The sequence below is a fragment of the Salvelinus fontinalis genome, chromosome 39, assembly GCF_029448725.1.
Source record: "Salvelinus fontinalis isolate EN_2023a chromosome 39, ASM2944872v1, whole genome shotgun sequence".
Lineage (NCBI taxonomy): Eukaryota > Metazoa > Chordata > Actinopteri > Salmoniformes > Salmonidae > Salvelinus > Salvelinus fontinalis.
The window spans coordinates 12521574-12540661 of record NC_074703.1 but is presented as its reverse complement, the minus strand read 5'-3'; the positions used below and the strand labels follow the sequence as shown (position 1 = coordinate 12540661).

Here is a 19088-nt window from a genome sequence, read left to right as displayed (position 1 = left end):
TCTCTCAAATGTTGTGCACAAATGTGTTTACATCCCTATTAGTGAGCATTTCTCCTTTGCCAAGATAATTCATCCACGTGACAGGTGTGGCATATCAAGAAGCTGATTAAACAGCAGGATAATTACACAGGTGCACCTTGTGCTGGGACAATAAAAGGCCACTCTAAAATGTGCAGTTTTGTCACACAACAGAATGCCATAGATGTCTCAAGGTTTGAGGGAGCGTGCAGTTGGCATGCTGACAGCAGGAATGTGCACCAGAGCTGTTCAGTTCTCTACCATAAGCCACCTCCAACGTTGCTGAGAATATGGCAGTACGTCCAACTGGCCTCACAACCGCAGACAATGTGTAACCACACCAGCCCAGGACCTCCACATCTGGCTTCTTGACTTGCGGGATTATCAGACCAGCCACCTGGACAGCTGATGAAACTGAGGAGTATTGCTATCTGTAATATAGCCCTTTTCTGGGGAAAAAACTAATTCTGATTGGCTGGACCTCGCTCCCCAGTGGGTGAGCCTGGCTCCCCTGCGCCCCTGCCCAGTCATGTGAAATCCAGAAATAGAGCCTAATGAATTTATTTCAAATGAATAACTCAGTAAAATCGTTGAAAGTCTTGCGTTTATATTTTTGTTCAGTATACATCTCCTGATGGCTCTCACTACTGCCATCTACACCGATTACAGTCAACGCCAAAGGTTCTGAGTTTGGGCAGGATAAGCCGTTTCTAGACCGGATTTTTTGTGACCAAACCACAGAGCTGAGATTAGAATGAAGTCAGGGTTCAAAGTTGAAAGGTGAAACCTTACTTGTGCTGCTGTCGCTGATGGTCTCCTGGCTGGCGCTGCAGAGGGATGATATAGGGTTGATTGACAGGGAGGCAGGACAGGACACTGGCTCTTGGTACTCAGGGAGTTGCGGGGCTGCGGCAGCGGAGGCCTCGGAGCGAACCCCATCAGGACTGTCACACAGGGGGTGACCTCTGGAAGGGAATGGACTGTTCCAATGAGAGATACCAATGGCCACTTGGCCCCCGAGATCAAACCCTGTAAGGAATATTAATATCTCAGAATGAAAGACTTTCTCAAAACATAGACTCCCTTCCTATAACACATAACCCTGGAAAGCATGTGAATGTGAACACTTGTCCTTGCAACTTGCATACTTAGTCTATTTCTCTTACAGCAATGTCAGGGTTCTTTGAAAATCCTTGATATTGAATAGATCCCAGAAAGGCAGACATTGCAGAAAAATCCCATTACTTGAAAAGGGAAATGAGTGATATTATTCAAATAATTTCCTGTTTCATAACGAAACTAAGGTTGTTGCTCTCTGGAGGATTGAGTTTCCACTTAATATTACATTTCCCATATCTCAGAAATTCAGGGTTCCGCTTCCCTAGTTGAACCAATTTAGCAAAATGCTGACATATTTCGCTCTCCCAGTTCAAAATAAAAAATGGGGGGGGGGGGCTATGTCCATAACAATACTGCTCTCTAGTGGTTGATGTTGCCAACTCCATGACTGTCCTTTCCGTTGTTTGATGAGTCCATCTTCGTTTCTCGTTTGTCAGTGGTCTACTTCCACATACATCTTGGGAAGTATCAGAACTAAGTATGAGGAGGCTACTTATGACAAAAAGTATGTTTTGACGGTTGACAACTAAATCTATATTAAAAGGTATGTTGTGAAACATTTCCACCTACAAGCACCTTTGTGGAAGTCTGTCAATTCTGTAAAATCTGTAGAATTAAATAAGAAAAATATGGTAACATTAATAGCATGCTGCATAGTGTACATTTAACTTGAATTGATTTAACAGAGTTTACTTTATGCATTTGACTTTCCTTTTGAAGCATACCACATGAAAGTTGCTAACAAACCCAACAATCCTCAAGACATTGTATGAACGCAAATGTCTCTGTCCACGCTCAATGGGCATCACACCAAAGAGCAAAGAGAGGAAGGCCTTCTTTAGCTTTTCTGGAAACACAACCCCAGCGCATTATAAGATACACTTCAAATGAGTGGATTTGGCTATTTCAGCCACAACCGTTGCTGACAATCTCCATAGACAAACATTGACAGTAGAATGGCCCATCTGAAGAGCTAGTAGCCTTCTTATTAATGCTGTGTAAAGCATCAGTAGACAGTAATGCATAATTCATTGCATTTTTTATTAGGCTATACATTACACTGAAGCAAGCACTAAAATGGAATTAAGAATGTAGGGAAAAAATGTATCGCCTCTACGGGTGGCAACTATATTACTACTATTTATTCATTAACATAAATCTTTATTCCTATCATTGCAAATGTAGTGGATCCCTGGGAAATTTCAACCTCCATTGCAACTGTATGCTACTTGAAATGCTATAGCATACAAGGTAATCCACACCTGCGTGTGCTTCAGGGTGCCCTCTAAAACCATCCATGTAATGAGCTGTTTGAATGATACAGTGTGTTCTAAGCAACATCTCTGTCGCAGTCATCATAAACATAAATGCCCTGCCTAGCTCTCTGAGGAACGTGAGGCCCAGATCACCACCGCCAGCACTTTCTGCCTCTTAGAGGGACCAAGGTACACTACAATGCAGGTGCCTAGAATTGGGCTAGATTTGTATTATTTTGTATTTATTAAGGATCCCCATTAGGCAGCAGCTACTCTTTCTGGGGTCCAGCAACAATAAATCAAATAAAATGTTATTGGTCTCATACACATATTTAGCAGATGTTATTGCGGGTGTAGCGAAATGCAAGTGTTCCTAGCTCCAACAGTGCAGTAGTATCTAACAATTCACAACAATACACAAATCTAAAAGTAAAAAAATAAGTTGCATTAGGACAACATATTACATGACATTAAATTTCATAACACTTTTCACAACACATTAAGTATGTTACCTCAGGCTCTACTCTACTACCACAAATCTACAATACAAAATCCATGTGTACTTGTGTGTAGAGTGGGTGTATTATCATGTGTAGGCGTGTGTCTGTGCCTGTGTGTGTCTCTTCACAGTCCCAACTGTTCCATAAAGTGTATTATTATCTGTTTTTTAAATCATCAGTTACAGTGCATTCGGAAAGTATTCAGACCCATTCCCTTTTCTACATGTTGTTATTCTAAAATTGATTAAATTTTGATTAAAATTTATTAAAATTAAATGTTTTCCTCGTCAATCTACATATTGTAGCCCATAATGACAAAGCGAAAACTGGTTGACATTTTAGCAAATGTATTAAAAATAAAAAACAGGGGTCCCGAGGAGCGCAGCGGTCTAAGACACTGCATCGCAGCGCTGGAGGCGTCAGTACAGATCCGGGTTCGATTCCGGGCTGTGTTGCAGCCGGCTGCGACCGGGAGTCCCATGAGGCGGCGCACAATTGGTTCAGCGTCGTCCGGGTTAAGGGAGGGTTTGGCCGGCTGGGATGTCCTTGTCCCATCGTGCTCTAGCAACTCCTTGTGGCGGCCGGGCGCCTGCAAGCTGACCTCGGTCGTCAGTTAGAAGGCGTTTCCTCTGACACATTGGTGCGGCTGGCTTCTGAGTTAAGCGATCAGTGTGTCAAGAAGCAGCGCGGCTTGGCGGGGTCGTGTTTCGGAGGACGCATGGCTCTTGACCTTCGCCTCTCCTGAGTCCGTACTGGAGTAGCAGCGATGGGACAAGACTGTAACTACCAATTGGATATCACGAAATTGTGGAGAAAAAGGAGGAAAAAGTAGTAACTTAAAAAAATATATATATTATATATCACCCCAAAAAAATGCAGAAATACTCAGACCCTTTGCTTTGAGACTCAAAATTGAGCTCAGGTGCATCATGTTTCCATTGATCATCCTTGAGATATTTCTACAACTTGATTGGAGTCCACCTGTGGTCAATTCAATTGATTGGACATCATTTGTAAAGGCACACCTGTCTATATAAGGTCCCACAGTTGACATTGCATGTCAGAGCAAAAAGCGAGTTATGAGGTTGAAGGAATTATCCGTAGAGCTCCCAGACAGGATTGTGTTGAGGCACAGATCTGGGGAAGGGTAACAAAACATTGAAGGTCCCCAAGAAAAGAAAAGAAATCCAATTGTATTTGTCACATGCATTGAATACAACCTGACAATGAAATGCTTACTTACAAGTCCTTAACCAACCATGCAGTTTTAAGAAAATACCCCAAAAAGTAAGAGATAAGAATAACAAATGATTAAAGAGCAGCAGTAAATAACAATAGCGGGGCTATATACAGGGGGTACCAGTACAGAGTCAATGTGTCGAGTTAATTGAGGTAATATGCATGTACGTAGAGTTATTAAAATGACTATACATTGATAATAACAGAGAGTAGCAGCATCGTTCCAGAGGGAGGGGGGGGGGGGTATAAATAGTCAGGGAAGCCATTTGATTAGCTTTTCAGGAGTCTTATTGCTTGGGGGTAGGAGCTATTTAGGAGCCTCTTGGACCTAGACTTGGAGCTCCGGTACCACTTGCCGTGCAGTAGCAGAGAAACAGTCTATGACTAGGGTGACTGGAGTCTTTGACAATTTGTAGGGCCTTCCTCTGACACCACCTGTATAGAGTTCCTGGATGGCAGGAAGCTTGGTCTCGGTGATGTACTGGGCCGTACACACTACCCTCTGTAGTGCCTTGCGATCGGAGGCCGAGCAGTTGCCAAACCATACCAGGATGCAACCTGTCAGGATGCTCTCGATGGTGCAGCTATATAACCTTTTTCAGTCTCCTGAGGGGGAATAGGTTGTCATGCCCTCTTCACGACTGTCTTGGTGTGCTTTGACCATGTTAGTTTGTTGGTGATGTGGACGCCAAGGAACTTGAAGCTCTCAACCTGCTCCACTACAGCCCCGTCGATGAGAATGGGGACATGCTCGGTCCTCCTTTTACTGTTGTCCACAATCATCTCCTTTGTCTTGAGGGAGAGGTTGTTGTCCCACGTTGAGGGAGAGGTTGTTGTCCTTGCACCACACGGCCAGGTCTCTGACCTCCTCCCTATAGGCTGTCTCATCGTTGTCGGTGATCAGGCCTACCACTGTCGTGTCATCAGCAAACTTAATGATGGTGTTGGATTCTTTCCTGGCTGTGCAGTCATAAGTGAACACAGAGTACAGGAGGGGACTGAGCATGCACCCCTGAGGGACCCCGTGTTGAGGATCAGCGTGGCGGATGTGTTGTTACCTACCCTTACCACCTGGGGGGCGTATTGAGGCTTTGCCTATTTGATGGTTTGTCGGAGGGCATAGCGGGATTTCTTATGTGCTTCTGGGTTAGAGTCCAGCTCCTTGAAAGCGGCAGCTCTACCCTTTAGCTCAGTGCGAATGTTGCCTGTAATCCTTGGCTTCTGGTTGGGGTATGCATGTACAGTCACTGTGGGGGGGACGTCCTCGATGCACTTATGGATAATGCCAGTGACTGATGTGGTGTACTCCTCAATGCCATCGGAAGAATCCCGGAATCATATTCCAGTCTATGTTTGCAATACAGAACACAGTGGCTTCCATCATTCTTAATTGGAAGAAGTTTGGAACAACTAAGACTATTCCTAGAGCTGGCCGCCCGGCCAAACTGAGCAATTGGGGGAGAAGGGCCTTATTCAGGGAGGTGACCAAGAACCCAATGGTCACTCTGACAGAGCTTCAGAGTTCCTCTGTGGAGATGGGAGAACCTTCCAGAAGGACAACATCTCTGCAGCACACCAATCAGGAATTTATGGTAGAGTGGCCAGACGGAAGCCACTCCTCAGTAATAGGCACGTGACAGTTTGCTTGGAGTTTGCCAAAAGACACCTAAAGGACTCTCAGACCACATGAGAAACAAGATTCTCTGGTCTGATGAAACCAATATTGAACTCTTTGGCCTGACTGCCAAGTGACACGTCTGGAGGAAACCTGGCACCTTCCCTACGGTGAAGCATGGTGGTAGCAGCATCATGTTGTGGGGACGTGTTTCAGCGGCATGGACTAGAAGACTAGTCAGGATCGAGGGAAAGATGAACGGAGCAAAGTACAGAGAGATCCTTGATGGAAACCTGCTCCAGAGCGCTCAGGACCACTGGGGTGAAGGTTCACCTTCCATCAGGACAACGATCCTAAGCACACAGCCAAGACAACGCAGGAGTGGCTTCGGGACACGTCTCTGAATGTCCCTGAGTGGCACAACCACAGCCCGGATTTGAACCCGATCTCTGGAGAAACCTGAAAAAAGCTGTGCAGCAACGCTCCCCATCCAACCTGACAGAGCTTGAGGATCTGCAGGGAAGAATGGGAGAAACTCCCCAAATACAGTTGTGCCAAGCTTGTAACGTCATACCCAAGAAGACTCAAGGCTGTTATCGCTGACAAAGGTGCTTCAACAAAGTACTGAGTAAAGGGTCTGAATACTTATGTAAATGTGACATCAGATTTTTATATTTTATTTGATAAATGTCCCCCCCCCCCAAAAACAGTTTTTCCTTTGTCATTATGGGGTAATTTGTGTAAATTGATAGGGGGAAAAACGATTTAATCCGTTTCAGAATAAGGCTGTAACTTAACAAAATGTGGAAAAAGTCAAGGGATCTGAATACTTTCCGAATGCACTCTACCTGATGTGCAATAGAGTTCCATGTAGCCATGGCTCTACGTAGTACTGTGCACCTCCCATAGTCTCTTCTTGACTTGGGGACTGTGAAGAGACCTCTGGTGGCATGTATTTTGGGCTATGCATGGGTGTCTGAGCTGTGTGCTAGTAGTTTAAAACAGACACCTTGGTGCATTCAGCATGTCATGGATAGTATTAATGTTAGCTCTCTGTGTACATTTAAGGGCCCTGTTCTGAACCAATTGTAATTTTCTGAGGTCCCTCTTTGTGGCAACTGACCACACGACTGAACAGTAGTCCAGGTCGACCAAACTAGAGCCTGTAGGACCTGCCTTGTTGATAGTGTTGTTGAAAAGGCAGAGCAACGCTTTATTATGGACAGACTTCTCCCCATCTTAGCTACTGTTGTATCAACATGTTTTGACCATGACAATTTACAATCCAGGGTTACTCCAAGCAGTTTAGTCACCTCAACTTGATCAATTTCCACATGATTTATTACAAGATTTAGTTGAGGTTTAGGGTTTAGTGAATAATTTTTCCCAAATACAATGCTTTTAGTTTTTGAAATATTTAGGACTAACTTATTCCTTGTCACCCATTCTGAAACTAATTGCAGCTCTTTGTTAAGTGTTGCAGTGATTTCACTCGCTCTAGTAGCTGACGTGTATAGTGCTGAGTCATCCGCATACATACACACTGGCTTTACTCAAAGCCAGTGGCATATCATTAGCAAAGATTGAAAAAGAAGGGGCCAAGACAGCTGCCCTGGGGATTATGTTGGAGAGGAAGCCTCTGTGTTCTGTTAGACAGGTAACTCTTTATCCACAATATAGCAGTGGTGTAAAGCCATAACATATACGTTTTTCCGGCAGCAGACTATGATCGATAATGTCAAATGCAGTACTGAAGTCTAACAAAACAGCTCCCATAATCTTTTTATTATCAATTTCTCTCAGCCAATCGTCAGTCATTTGTGCAAGTGCTTGTTGAACATCTTTCCCTATAAGCAGGCTGAAAGTCTTGTCAATTTGTTTACAGTAAAATAGAATTGTATCTGGATTCCTCATGGGCTGTGATCAGCTGGCCTGGTCAATAAATGAATTCAAACAATGGTGAGTGCAGCAGTCAGTATGCTTGACCAGGCAAATATTCTGCATCAATAAATCAAATCAATAAATTTGATTAGATGTAGCTCATCACTTTAGAACACCCTTTGCTTGTAATCCAGGAATTGTCCATGGTTATAATACACTTATTAATTTCCAATATTCATCAGCACTTACTAGAGCAAAGACTACAACAAACCAATAGAGTTGAATTAGGGGAGACTGATCGTTCATTAGCACTTTAGGGGACCCATAGTGATGCAGAGTATCCTATCCGGGCCAAACAATGGGGAAAGATTTTAAATCAGGCTCATCCAGGCGGTATATTGACTCCTCTGAAGGCAGCTTATTGAGAAAGGCTATTGATTTGTCATTTTCTGAAGACTAGAGGTGGCTCAAGGTAAAGCATGTGGCTACATTTAGAATGATCAATCTGGGAATGACTTGTGCCTGGTCAAAAACTCCTCCATGCATCCATTAAACATGAGCTTTTTATCTAGGCTACTCTATATCAATTTCATTGTCAAGAACTCCACATACAGCACCTGAGGAATTGAAAATGTGCAGGTGTGAAAGATGCATATTGGATATTGGATCTTGTCTACTTCTACCTGATAAAGGATAGACTCATTTTTTAAAAGTCTGATCTCTTGGCGTCGTCAGCGTTTTCACACAGGGTCTATTTTCCAAACATTTCTGAGTTTCAGCGTGACTTTTTCCCACCAAACCAAATATGGCCTCCCGTTGCGGTCTCTTTTGGATATAGAGTAAGACATTCTGTAAAGTACAATTACCGATGGTGATCTGACTGACGCAGCTGTAAAAGGTTCCCGTTCCAGTGGAGACGTTGTAACTGCCACTGCTTGGTTCACGGTCTGGAAAGACAACATCATCATTGGTTGCGCTTGATCAGAGCCACTCCCACATCACACTCAACCTTCAAGAACATGTTTATTCACCCCCAGATAACCTGGATTCATCCCATGCAAAGTCACACACAGTAGTCGATTTACTGCTTTGGAGTTTCTTGGAGGACATTTTTGTGTTTTAGAACAGAAGACAAAAACGCCCCCATTGGTTCGATTAGCTTTTCTGGAGGAGCTAAATCTTGCCAGAGGCTGCTGAAACTTACTAAATAAATAACGTCTGTTTTTGGATGGCATTTTGTGTCTGGGATGGGGCAAGTGCTGCAATATAATCAATACTGTACTCAGAGATACATGATTTCTTTAATTCAGGGGGATGTTTGTTGTCGCCACTGAAAATAGATAGAATTTCTTTTTGTCTAACTATCCAAAGTGTATTTAAAGTAAAGGCACACTAAATAGGTTCTAAATTGCAATACTGTCTCCACGTCCACTACAAGACCTATGTCGAGTCAGACTGCTCAAAAGATGCAATTGTCATTCATTAGCCAAAAAGGCATTAACATTTTGGAAACGTTACTAATTATATTGAGGGGAAAGGGTGCCAACATTTACAAAAAATGACTTAGGCCTACTTCAGATAACATGATGCAAAAGGTTTAAAAAGACTCACATCTTGTATTTCCACACTTGGTGTCATATTGGAATACTGGTGTGCATGCATGTCAATGACTCTCCATAATGGATGAATGTGAATAGGGAGCAGTTTTGCTGGCTACGATTATGAGGGTCACCCAGTCAAATAAAAAATTAACCCTGAAACCTATGGCTGATGAGCTGAGAAATAACCAATTAAATCTGGGTCATCAAGGGAAATGAAAATGTTAACGTTTTATTAACTCTCAGAGTTGGCCTATAGAAAAACAATCACATTTAGGCTTCATCAGGACTATACATGATTTATATTAAGCCTCTGTGTGCTTGCTTATGGCTGCTCTTAAATTGTTAATATAAAGTTAGTGTGGAATGTTAGTGTAAATTGTAGCGCACTGTACATTTTGCTACATTGTATCACCACCCATGCACCAACACTTATCTACAGAATCAGATATAAGCGCTTCTGTGTAAAGGGGTTATTCGTTTGTTTTCATTAATCTCTTGTCACCTACTTTGAAAACCTTACCGAAAAAAATATACAACGCTTTCTTTGGACTTTACCTGCTGTGGAACAGGAGGATAGCCGCGTGTCTGTCGCCAGTGCTGGGCTTCCAGGACACACCCGTCCCGTTTCATCCTGAGATTGCAGACAAACAATAGGTTCATTGACGTCTCCAGTTTTACATCCCCGTTGCTGCTCGGTCCCCCGGTTGCATATCGCTGGTTGAATCCTCATACCCTTGTTGAGCTGACGAACCAACCGAACATCAGTACCAGAACATTCATGATCCACGAGCATCATCACCAGCAAGTTCAATTCAAAGCCTGGGATATGTTAGCCAGCCTAACGTTACATGTCTCGAGCACACGTGTAGGTAATATTTTAATGACTATAAATAAATACAGAACCTAGCCTACAACTACTCAGGATATATAACGGTTTATTATGTATAATTTAGTTTGCCATTCTGGTATCGTCCACCCTGACTTCGTCCTTCCAGAAAGCTTGGAGAATAAGGTCGATGGATTTAGCAGTGGGCGAAGAGTTTGGGACAGGCGTGGTTTTCATGCACGTCGTCCAGGTGGCACCCTGCCACGCTCTCCTGACTGATCATAGGCTGCAGATCAATAGATGGACGTGTTCCTACAGCTAGAGACTTACAAAAGATGCATCTTTATAAGTTAACCGCAAGTGTAGCATATTGCTGTAGCCTAAGCCCATTAAATATATTTGAACCTTGGAGGCATTTTCTGATAAAGCACACAACCTTTTATTGAAAAGTATCCTACATTTGACTGACATCAAATAACAAATGATGTAGCGTATAGCACACTGTGTGTATAATGCTATTATAGAACAATATGGCGGCATTAAGTAGCCTATTTTAATTTAACTAGTTCTAATGCCAGTGTTTGAGTTTTCAACCGAAATGATACGGTTAGGATAGGGATACCATAACCAGTGATACCACTCTGAGGGTGTCTCAGGGGAGTTGGGATATGCACAAAAAAATAGGACAAATAATTATAAGCACCCACCAAATGATTATTGTTTTAGATCTGTGGTTACATGCAATTACGGACTCTCTCAAAGAGGGGATTATCCTGCACAAAATGTCTACATAAAAATGTATGAATGAATCAGCAGTCAAATATAAGTAGATTAATGCATTACACATACTCTACATTGTGGATGGTTTGCATGGTACAATGAGTACAGATGGCTTTTATCATTAACACAGATAAACACCTAGGTGCAGAGCTGGTACACGGCATCTTTCAGCACTGTCAGATTGTGCTATAACCTTGAGACTCAATATTTTAGTCAGGATTTCACATTGGAGGGAGCTGTTTATTATGCAACTGTTCCAAAACACTTATGCAATCAAATTCTCAGATGATTCTACCAATGAGGAATACCAGTGTTTATCGACCTGTGGAGTGGTGTCATCAAAATGGTATAATCCTGGATCACCAGGACTGATCTTTGGTGTTCAACAGGATATCTACAACACACCTGTCGTGATCAAACCAAATCAAAATGTATTGGGCACATACACGTGTTTACCAGATGTTATTGCAGGTGTAGCGAAATGCTTGTAAGTTTGATATGATCCACAACCAATCCATTAAGATCATGGTGCCACACCCTAAAATGTCCATGTGAATTTAATTTGCAGTAAGAGGTTAATGAGAAAATCTACTTATGGCATCTAGGCTAAGGTCAAGGTCTTTTGGGTCAAGAAGACAAATGTTGTTTCCATGTTTTTGCTCCACCATTCAGTTTCATGTAGTACAGAATGACAGTTTGATATGATATAGCAGCTTCTGCCACCCTGTACAGCTTAAAAACACCATGTTGACTCGTGCAAGTTTGTTAAAAAAAAATTGTTGGCCACTTGCACTTAAAAAGTCCTTTAAAAACTAGGCTAAAACTTTTCGGTGCAGCGGATGAAAAGTATGTGCACTATACATTATATGCTTGCTCAGATGCTGTGAAGTGGAATCTCAGCTAAATCGATGTCTAAAACGAACATGGAGGTATCTAAAATAGATTTTCAGCATGGGCATAAAAAACAAATTTATAGGACACAGTCTGCATTGCAACATCTTAAAACAGGAAAAATGTGGAGCATGTTTAATAATTTTTTGTGTCCGTGTTTATCAACTTTGGGTGGAAAAGCTCCTCAGCACAGCACTGTGGAGGAAGGCCCTCTGGCCCAGGGGAAATAGCCCAGTTCCGTCAGGTCATTACTCAAAGGCCGATATCCTCAATGCCATGTTCTACATTTCCAAACATAAGATGAAGGACCTGGGGACTTGAAATTAGGGTTTTGGCTTTGCAGGGAACTTCTGCAAGTATCCCTCGCTTTACCTTCACATTTTTCAGTGTAAAAGGGGAAAAAAGATAGAAAAGTTAGAGCTGGGCTGTTTTAAAGGGCCAGTGCAGTCAAAAAACTGATTTCTCTGTGTTTATATGCTATTTCTACACTATGAGGTTGAAATAATACTGTGAGATTGTGAAAATTATGATAATGCCCTTTTAGTGTAAGAGCTGTTTGAAAAGGCCGGCTGAAATTTCAGCAGGTTTTGCATGGGTGGAGTTTTGGCTTTCCTCCAGGTGGTAAAGTTAATAGATGTCACACCCTGACCTTAGTTCCTTGTTTATGTCTCTATTTTGGTTTGGTCAGGGCGTGAGTTGGGGTGGGCATTCTATGTATTTCTATGTGTTTGGCCTGGTATGGTTCCCAATCAGAGGCAGCTGTCAATCGTTGTCTCTGATTGAGAACCATACTTAGGTAGCCTGTTCCCACCTGTGTTTGTGGGTAGTTGTTTTCTGTTTTGTGTATTGCACCTTGCAGAACTGTTCGTTTGTCTTCATATTTGTTAAAAGTATTATGAATACTTACCACGCTGCACCTTGGTCCTCTTCTCCTTCTCCCGACGACGTTTGTTACAATAGACCAATAACAAACAAAGTTCCAAACCTCTCTGCCAATAACAGCTAGTTTTCAGGTAACATATCCTGCTGTATTGGGCCTTTAAGGGTTGAGGGATGGTCTCCCTGATCCAGATTAACCCTAGTCCTGGACTTAAAGCGTGCTCAATGGAGAATCTCCAAGTAAAGTACTTTTTAAATTCAGGACTAATAGTCTAAATCTTTGGCTGGAAAACCATCCTTTAATGTTTGGCAGATTATGCTGCCATATGCTTTGCTTCTCTTATGCTGAATTCAATCAGTACTTCACATATCAGTGTCTACTGTCACGTTCGTCGTAATGAGCGGACCAAGGCGCAGCATGAGTATAGTTCCACATATTTATAATCTCCGTGAAACAAACAAAACAATAAAGAAACAACGAAACGTGAAGTCATGACATGCACACAGGCAACTAAACACAAACAATATCCCACAAAACACAGGTGTGGAAATGGCTACCTAAATATGATCCCCAATCAGAGGCAACGATAAACAGCTGCCTCTAATTGGGAACCATATTAGCACCAACGTAGAAATAGACATACTAGAACACCCCCTAGTCATGCCTTGACCTACTACATCATAGAGAACCAAGGGCTCTGTATGGTCAGGGCGTGACATCTACGCTCTTAGAATTTTTTTTTCTTCTGCTGTCCCCATAAGAGAACCCTTTGAAGAACCCTTTTTGGTTCCAGGTAGAACCCTTTTGAGTTCCATGTAGAACCCCTTTTCACAGAAGGTTCTACATGGAACACAAAAAAGTTCTGCCTGGAACCAAAAATGGTTCTACTTGGAACCGAAAAGGGTTCCCCTATGGGGACAGCCAAAGAACCCTTTTGGAACCCTTTTTTCTAAGAGTTACATTCTTACATTCAATGTTATTATTCACCACGAAACAGTTATCACTCTTCAAAGTACATTTTGAAGAGACTGTTTGGGGTCACCTGCACTGTCGCACCATCAGACCCATAAAGAGTGGGATAAGTTTACCTCTAATTTCTGTGAAACACAATACATATTTTCTGATGAGCTACAACATTATCATAGTCATTTGATATGAATGAAACAAGACTATGGGTTCCTCTTATATCAAAAAGGGACATCAGTCAGTCACTTTTATCTGGCAACCTGGCTCTTCCCAGGGTACAGCTTCAGTAAAAGGCAACCTGACACGAAATGTGTGTGTATGTGTGTTTGTGTCAAGGTGAGAAACGATCAATGTCAGTCACTTCACACCAAGCAGCTGCATGATAAACAGCAGTGTCTTTTGTTTGCTTGAGTAGTGTTAGGCCTCACTACACAGCTGCACGTCTTCATTTCACTCACCAAGTAGCCTACAGCGCCTCCTTACAGCCAAAGAGTATAGTCTAGATACAGAAAGAGGCCCAGAAGCCGTCATCCTTGAAGCTGGAAAACTAAGCAGTCACAGCTTCTTTGGCTAGCTCAGCCAAACAGCACAAAAGACATGTGACCATGTCAAGTTGCAGAACATGTGTAGTACAAGTTGTTGTGTTGGAAACTTTGACAAGAAACTTTGTTGTAGTTATTGTGTTTGAATTGAATCTGAATCTTATTAGCCACATCAACACAACACTTATGAAAGCCATCCGTTAGGATGGAGTAGCCCACACACATCAAGCAGGAACGTGTGTTACCTAAGGAGAGACAGAGAGTTGGACTCATCGTTGCCTTTCTATCTGGGTTCACGTGTCTGCAATCTGAGGGCTTGTTCCACTAAGGCTGTGCGGAGTGCTGACTCAGAGGCTTCCTTCCTCACCCTCTCTCTCTGGCAGCAGGGGGTGGGGGTATGCCGGTGAGTAGATGCATAAATAGGCCATGGTACATGATTCCCACTAAACAGATCTCCAAGGCTATCTGTAGCATGACAGATTCCCACTAAATGGATCTCCAAGGCTATCTAGCAAGTAAATACTGTGTGCCATAGGTTATGAACACGCTTTTGCACATAGCCTACCACCAGGTACTACAGTATGACACTTGTGCCTCTTGTATTGTCATTCAGCAGAGTGATCTTAGAGTGGAATAGGTCTATTTGTATTTCTGAATCTCTATTCATTCATGTTCAGATGAGAGCTCGCACTTGTATGTGTTAGCAATAGTGCTTTTTTTTTACATTCATGCTAAAGACGCAATCATTATCTTGCTCAGTTTGTCTATAAAACACTGTTAATTAAGTTTGTAACATTTCTACCGTGTCACCATCTTGAAAGTCTCACATTCGGTGTTCTCGAAAGCGCTCTCATGCACTACTTTACCTGTGTAGTGAGCAGACATTTTTTGGGCTACGTTTTGTGTCAATTAAAATGCATTATACTAATTCCATGACCATTATACACTGACTGTACAAAACATAAAATATTCGAGGCATGTACTCTACAAGGTGTCGAAAGCGTTCCACAGGGATGCTGGCCCATGTTGACTCCAACGCTTCCCACAGTTGTATCAAGTTGGCTGGATGTCCTTTGGGTGGTGGACCATTTTTAATACACACAGGAAACTGTTGTGTGTGAAAAACCCAGTAGCATTAAAGTTCTTTACACTCAAACCTGTGCGCATGGCACCTACAACCATACCCATTCAAAGGCACTTAAATATTGTGTCTTGCCTCTTCACCCTCTGAATGGCACACACACAATCCCTGTCTTAATTTTCTCAAGGCTTAAGGCCTTCTCAAGGCCTTCTTTAATCTGTCTTCTCTCCTTCATCTACTCTGACTGAAGTGGATTTAACAGGTGACATCAATAAGGGATCATAGCTTTCACCAGGATTCACCTGGTCAGTCTGTCATGGAAATAACAGAACATGTTCATAATGTTTTGTAGACTCAGTGTATGTGTTGATGTCCAATTTGTTTTTATTGTATCTTGTTTTCTCAGGAGTAAAGCATGCATGCAATTATATAAACATAATTTGCGCTAGTGGAGAAGGAGTCTAATTTTATGCAAGCAAATTGGTTTCCATGTTTCCTCACCTCCTCGATTACCTTTGAACTTCTTCAAAAGGAGGCAAGGAGAGGAAGGAGGGAGTGGACGTGAGGAATCGAGGAAATCCAATTGAGAAAGGGCCAAGGAGGCATCAAGAGAGGAGAGAGGATGTGAGGAATCGAGGAAAGATTAATTGAGAAACAGACAATGTCCTAACGCTCTCTATCTGTGTATTGTGATTCTAGTGCCCTCTAGTGCCAGTCCAGGCCAAGGCCCGACACCTGTTGCTCCATACCTACAGCCTGACCAGCTGCATCGAGCAGGTCCTGACTCACAGGAACAGGGCTACACACACTTGCACAAACTGCAGAGAGTCCACCACTTAGCCTAAAACATGTGGAAGCAGCCTATGAATTGGGCATGCATTCTAAGTGGTACTTAGAATGCATTCTAAGTGGTACCTCCTCCTTCCAGAGGAGGTTGGTGGGAGGAGCTACAGGAGGACAGGCTCATTGTATTGGCTGGAATGAAATAAATGGAACTGTACAGTATATGGACGCCACATGTTTGACTCAGTTCCATTTATTCCATTCCAGCCATTAAAATGAGTCCGTCCTCCTATAGCTCCTCCCACCAGGCTCCCCATTCCCTTCATAACCTCAGGATGCAGTACTGGCCAGTCATTGATCACATGATCAGCTGTTAGTTTGTGTGTGAATGAGCCTTGGTTATCAATCTTGGGTTAGATTATCACTAGACTGAGACAGAGAGAGTGAGATCTGTCTTTGTGTCTGTCACTCACGCTTTCTTTTACTAAACAATGCAGCATAACTGCCAGTCACTGTCTCACCTGGAAGATATGTTAACTGGAAACATGTGAATGAAGAACCTGTTAGTACATTCTGAAATAATAAATAGTAGTTTGAAAACTCACCTAGAAAGTTGATACGTTATTAGATACAAGGACCCCACTGGGCACAGATTTCAAATCAACATCAATTCCATGTTTGTTCAACGTGATTTTATTGAAATGACATGGAAACAGCGTTGAGTCAACCAGTGTGTGCCCTGTGGGAAGAGGCAGAGAGACGTGAGTCAGATTAACATGATTAGTTATAATATGGCAATGACAGAGGTCATACATTCGGGTTTTGACATTGACTGATATATTATAGGACAAGAGTGCTGTCTGTGGTCTCTTCTGCTTCTATGGAATACTGGAGTGGTGAGATCCTGTTTGTGCTGTTGTATTACACTAACACCACTAGATGGCGTAGTTGTCAGCAGTGTGGTGTGTTCTGGCCAGACTTGAGCCTAGGTGTCACAGTTAGGAAGAAGTGAAGCAAACACTCATGGTGATAACCACTACACTTGACTAGCCTGTTTTCCTTCTATACTAATAACCACCACACTGTGACTAGTCTGGTTTCTAGGCAACAGAGCAAGTCTGTTAGTGGTTAGTTAGGCAATCTTCTTGTTTACATTTCCCTCAGACGAGAGATTTACAACCTCCACCTGACATTTTGTTCTGGAGCACTACAAAACTTTAGTACTGCACTCTGCTCTTGGCCTGGGTGATCAGTTTAGAACGGATACAAACCCTGCCTATCCCAACAACCAAGAGGAAACACAGTCAGTGTTATGATAGTTCCGCCCTGGTTATGGAGTGGAGCGGACACCTAAGTCACAATGAGCTAGACTTCCTGATCACAAGACAGGGGTGTGAGGGGCAGGATGTGTGTATGTGAGACTGTTGCACGTACACACACAGACCCTATTCAAACCCTTTACATGTGCACCTTTCATTTCTTTCCTCTTTCCTCTAGGTAAGTGCAGATCTCACACAATCGAATTGGTGTAAGCAAGGGTTCTGTTGTATAGCTTTCACCCATCCAGTCATATCAGATCATTGATTACCTCAAGGAGAGGAGGATGGACTATTTAGCTTCTGTGGTAATATGGACAGTCTTTTTTACTTGAGATCTCAAATTGATATGGTTATAGAGAAATATCTGTTGATATATGGGTAGCGAGGTAACACGAGTTCAGACTTTGCCTCACAGGGAGTCTACCTGTCCAGGCTCACCCAGTGGTTAAATGACACATTCTCATCTGTGGTAATGGCAGTTACAGTGCCTTCAGAAAGCATTCAAACCCTTGAGTTTTTCCACATTTTGTTGTGTTACAGCCTGAATTGAAATAGATTAAATAGAGATTTTGTGTCACGGGTCTACACACAATACCCCATAATGTCAAAGTGGAATTGTTTTTTAAAATGTTTACAATTTAATTAAAAATGAAAACCTGAAATGTCTTGAGTCATTAAGTATTCAACCTTTCCACAGGGATACTGGCCCATGTTGACTCCAATGCTTTCCACTCATGTATGACTAGTTGTGCATTCTTTTATCGGTCCTTGGGCACAAATGTTGTACTGGACTGTCAGTTGACTAACTGTAGCCCGTCTGTTGCTCTGCACAATTTGTGTCACAGCCTCCTTTGTCCTTTCATCAATGACCACTGGCCTGCCGTTGGCTGGAAGTCCTTTAGGTGGTGGACCATTCTTGATACACACAGGAAACTGTTGAGCATGAAAAACCCAACAGCGTTGCAATTCTTGACACACCCAAACCGGTGCGCCTGGCACCTACTACCATAACCTGTTCAAAGGCACTTCAATATTTTGTCTTGCCAATTCCCCCTCTAAATGGCACACATACACAATCCATGTCTCAATTGTCTCAAGGCATAAAAAAATCCTTCTTTAACCTGTCTCCTCCATCTACACTGATTGAAGTGGATTTAACAGTTAATCAATAAGGGATCATTCACCTGGATTCCCCTGGTGAGCCTATGTTATGGAAAGAGCAGATGTTCCTAATGTTTTGTACACTCAGTGTATACGTGTAGTAAGTGGTAATATAATAATAACGCTTTATGAGAGGGACATGTAGGTGTTATTGCTCCACCAACCAGTAAGAGGACTGTCTCTGCACACAGACACAACACACACACACAGTGTCCCGAGGGTAACTCTATCCCCATCCTGCTCTCCCTCTGCCTCAGTGTAATCAGTAATCATGTTAAGAGAGGGATTGGCTCCAAGCAGCCCAGTCTGGTGCATTAGGACTGTTCCATCAGTCAAGACAATGCATGGCCGATAATGTTTTCTGAATACTAATTCTAGACTGACATTTTGGGACACAGACAGAAGCCAGACAGAACTATGATGTCACCTTAAGGACAGTTTGGCACAAGGGCTTTCGTTACACAGGTTAATGTTTCCATCAGACACACTTCTGGGGACAGAGACAAGCCAGACAGATCTGTGATAAAGTTACCTTGATGATAGTTGGGGACACAAGCTTTTGAAAACAACCACCAGAATGGACGTACTTAACTCCATGTAGACACTCCTCATTAATAACACGAGCAATGG

The 19088-nt window shown here is 42.6% G+C and overlaps 1 protein-coding gene across 2 annotated transcripts in view; it reads right to left on the bottom strand.

Moving 5' to 3' along the window:
- The window catches only part of LOC129838935 (anoctamin-4-like), a 44143-nt gene extending 33875 nt beyond the window's left edge, over nucleotides 1-10268 (bottom strand). The window contains exons 1-3 of one of the 2 annotated variants that reach the window (XM_055906205.1): nucleotides 9785-10268; nucleotides 8495-8575; nucleotides 811-1047 (exon numbers count right to left, since the gene is read on the bottom strand). In XM_055906205.1, coding sequence (XP_055762180.1) covers nucleotides 811-1047; nucleotides 8495-8575; nucleotides 9785-10025 — 559 coding nt within the window. In that variant the 5' untranslated portion in view covers nucleotides 10026-10268. The remainder of the gene's footprint in view (nucleotides 1-810; nucleotides 1048-8494; nucleotides 8576-9784) is intronic. The other variant, XM_055906206.1, reaches the window with a different exon arrangement.
- Nucleotides 10269-19088: the final 8820 nt, after the last annotated feature.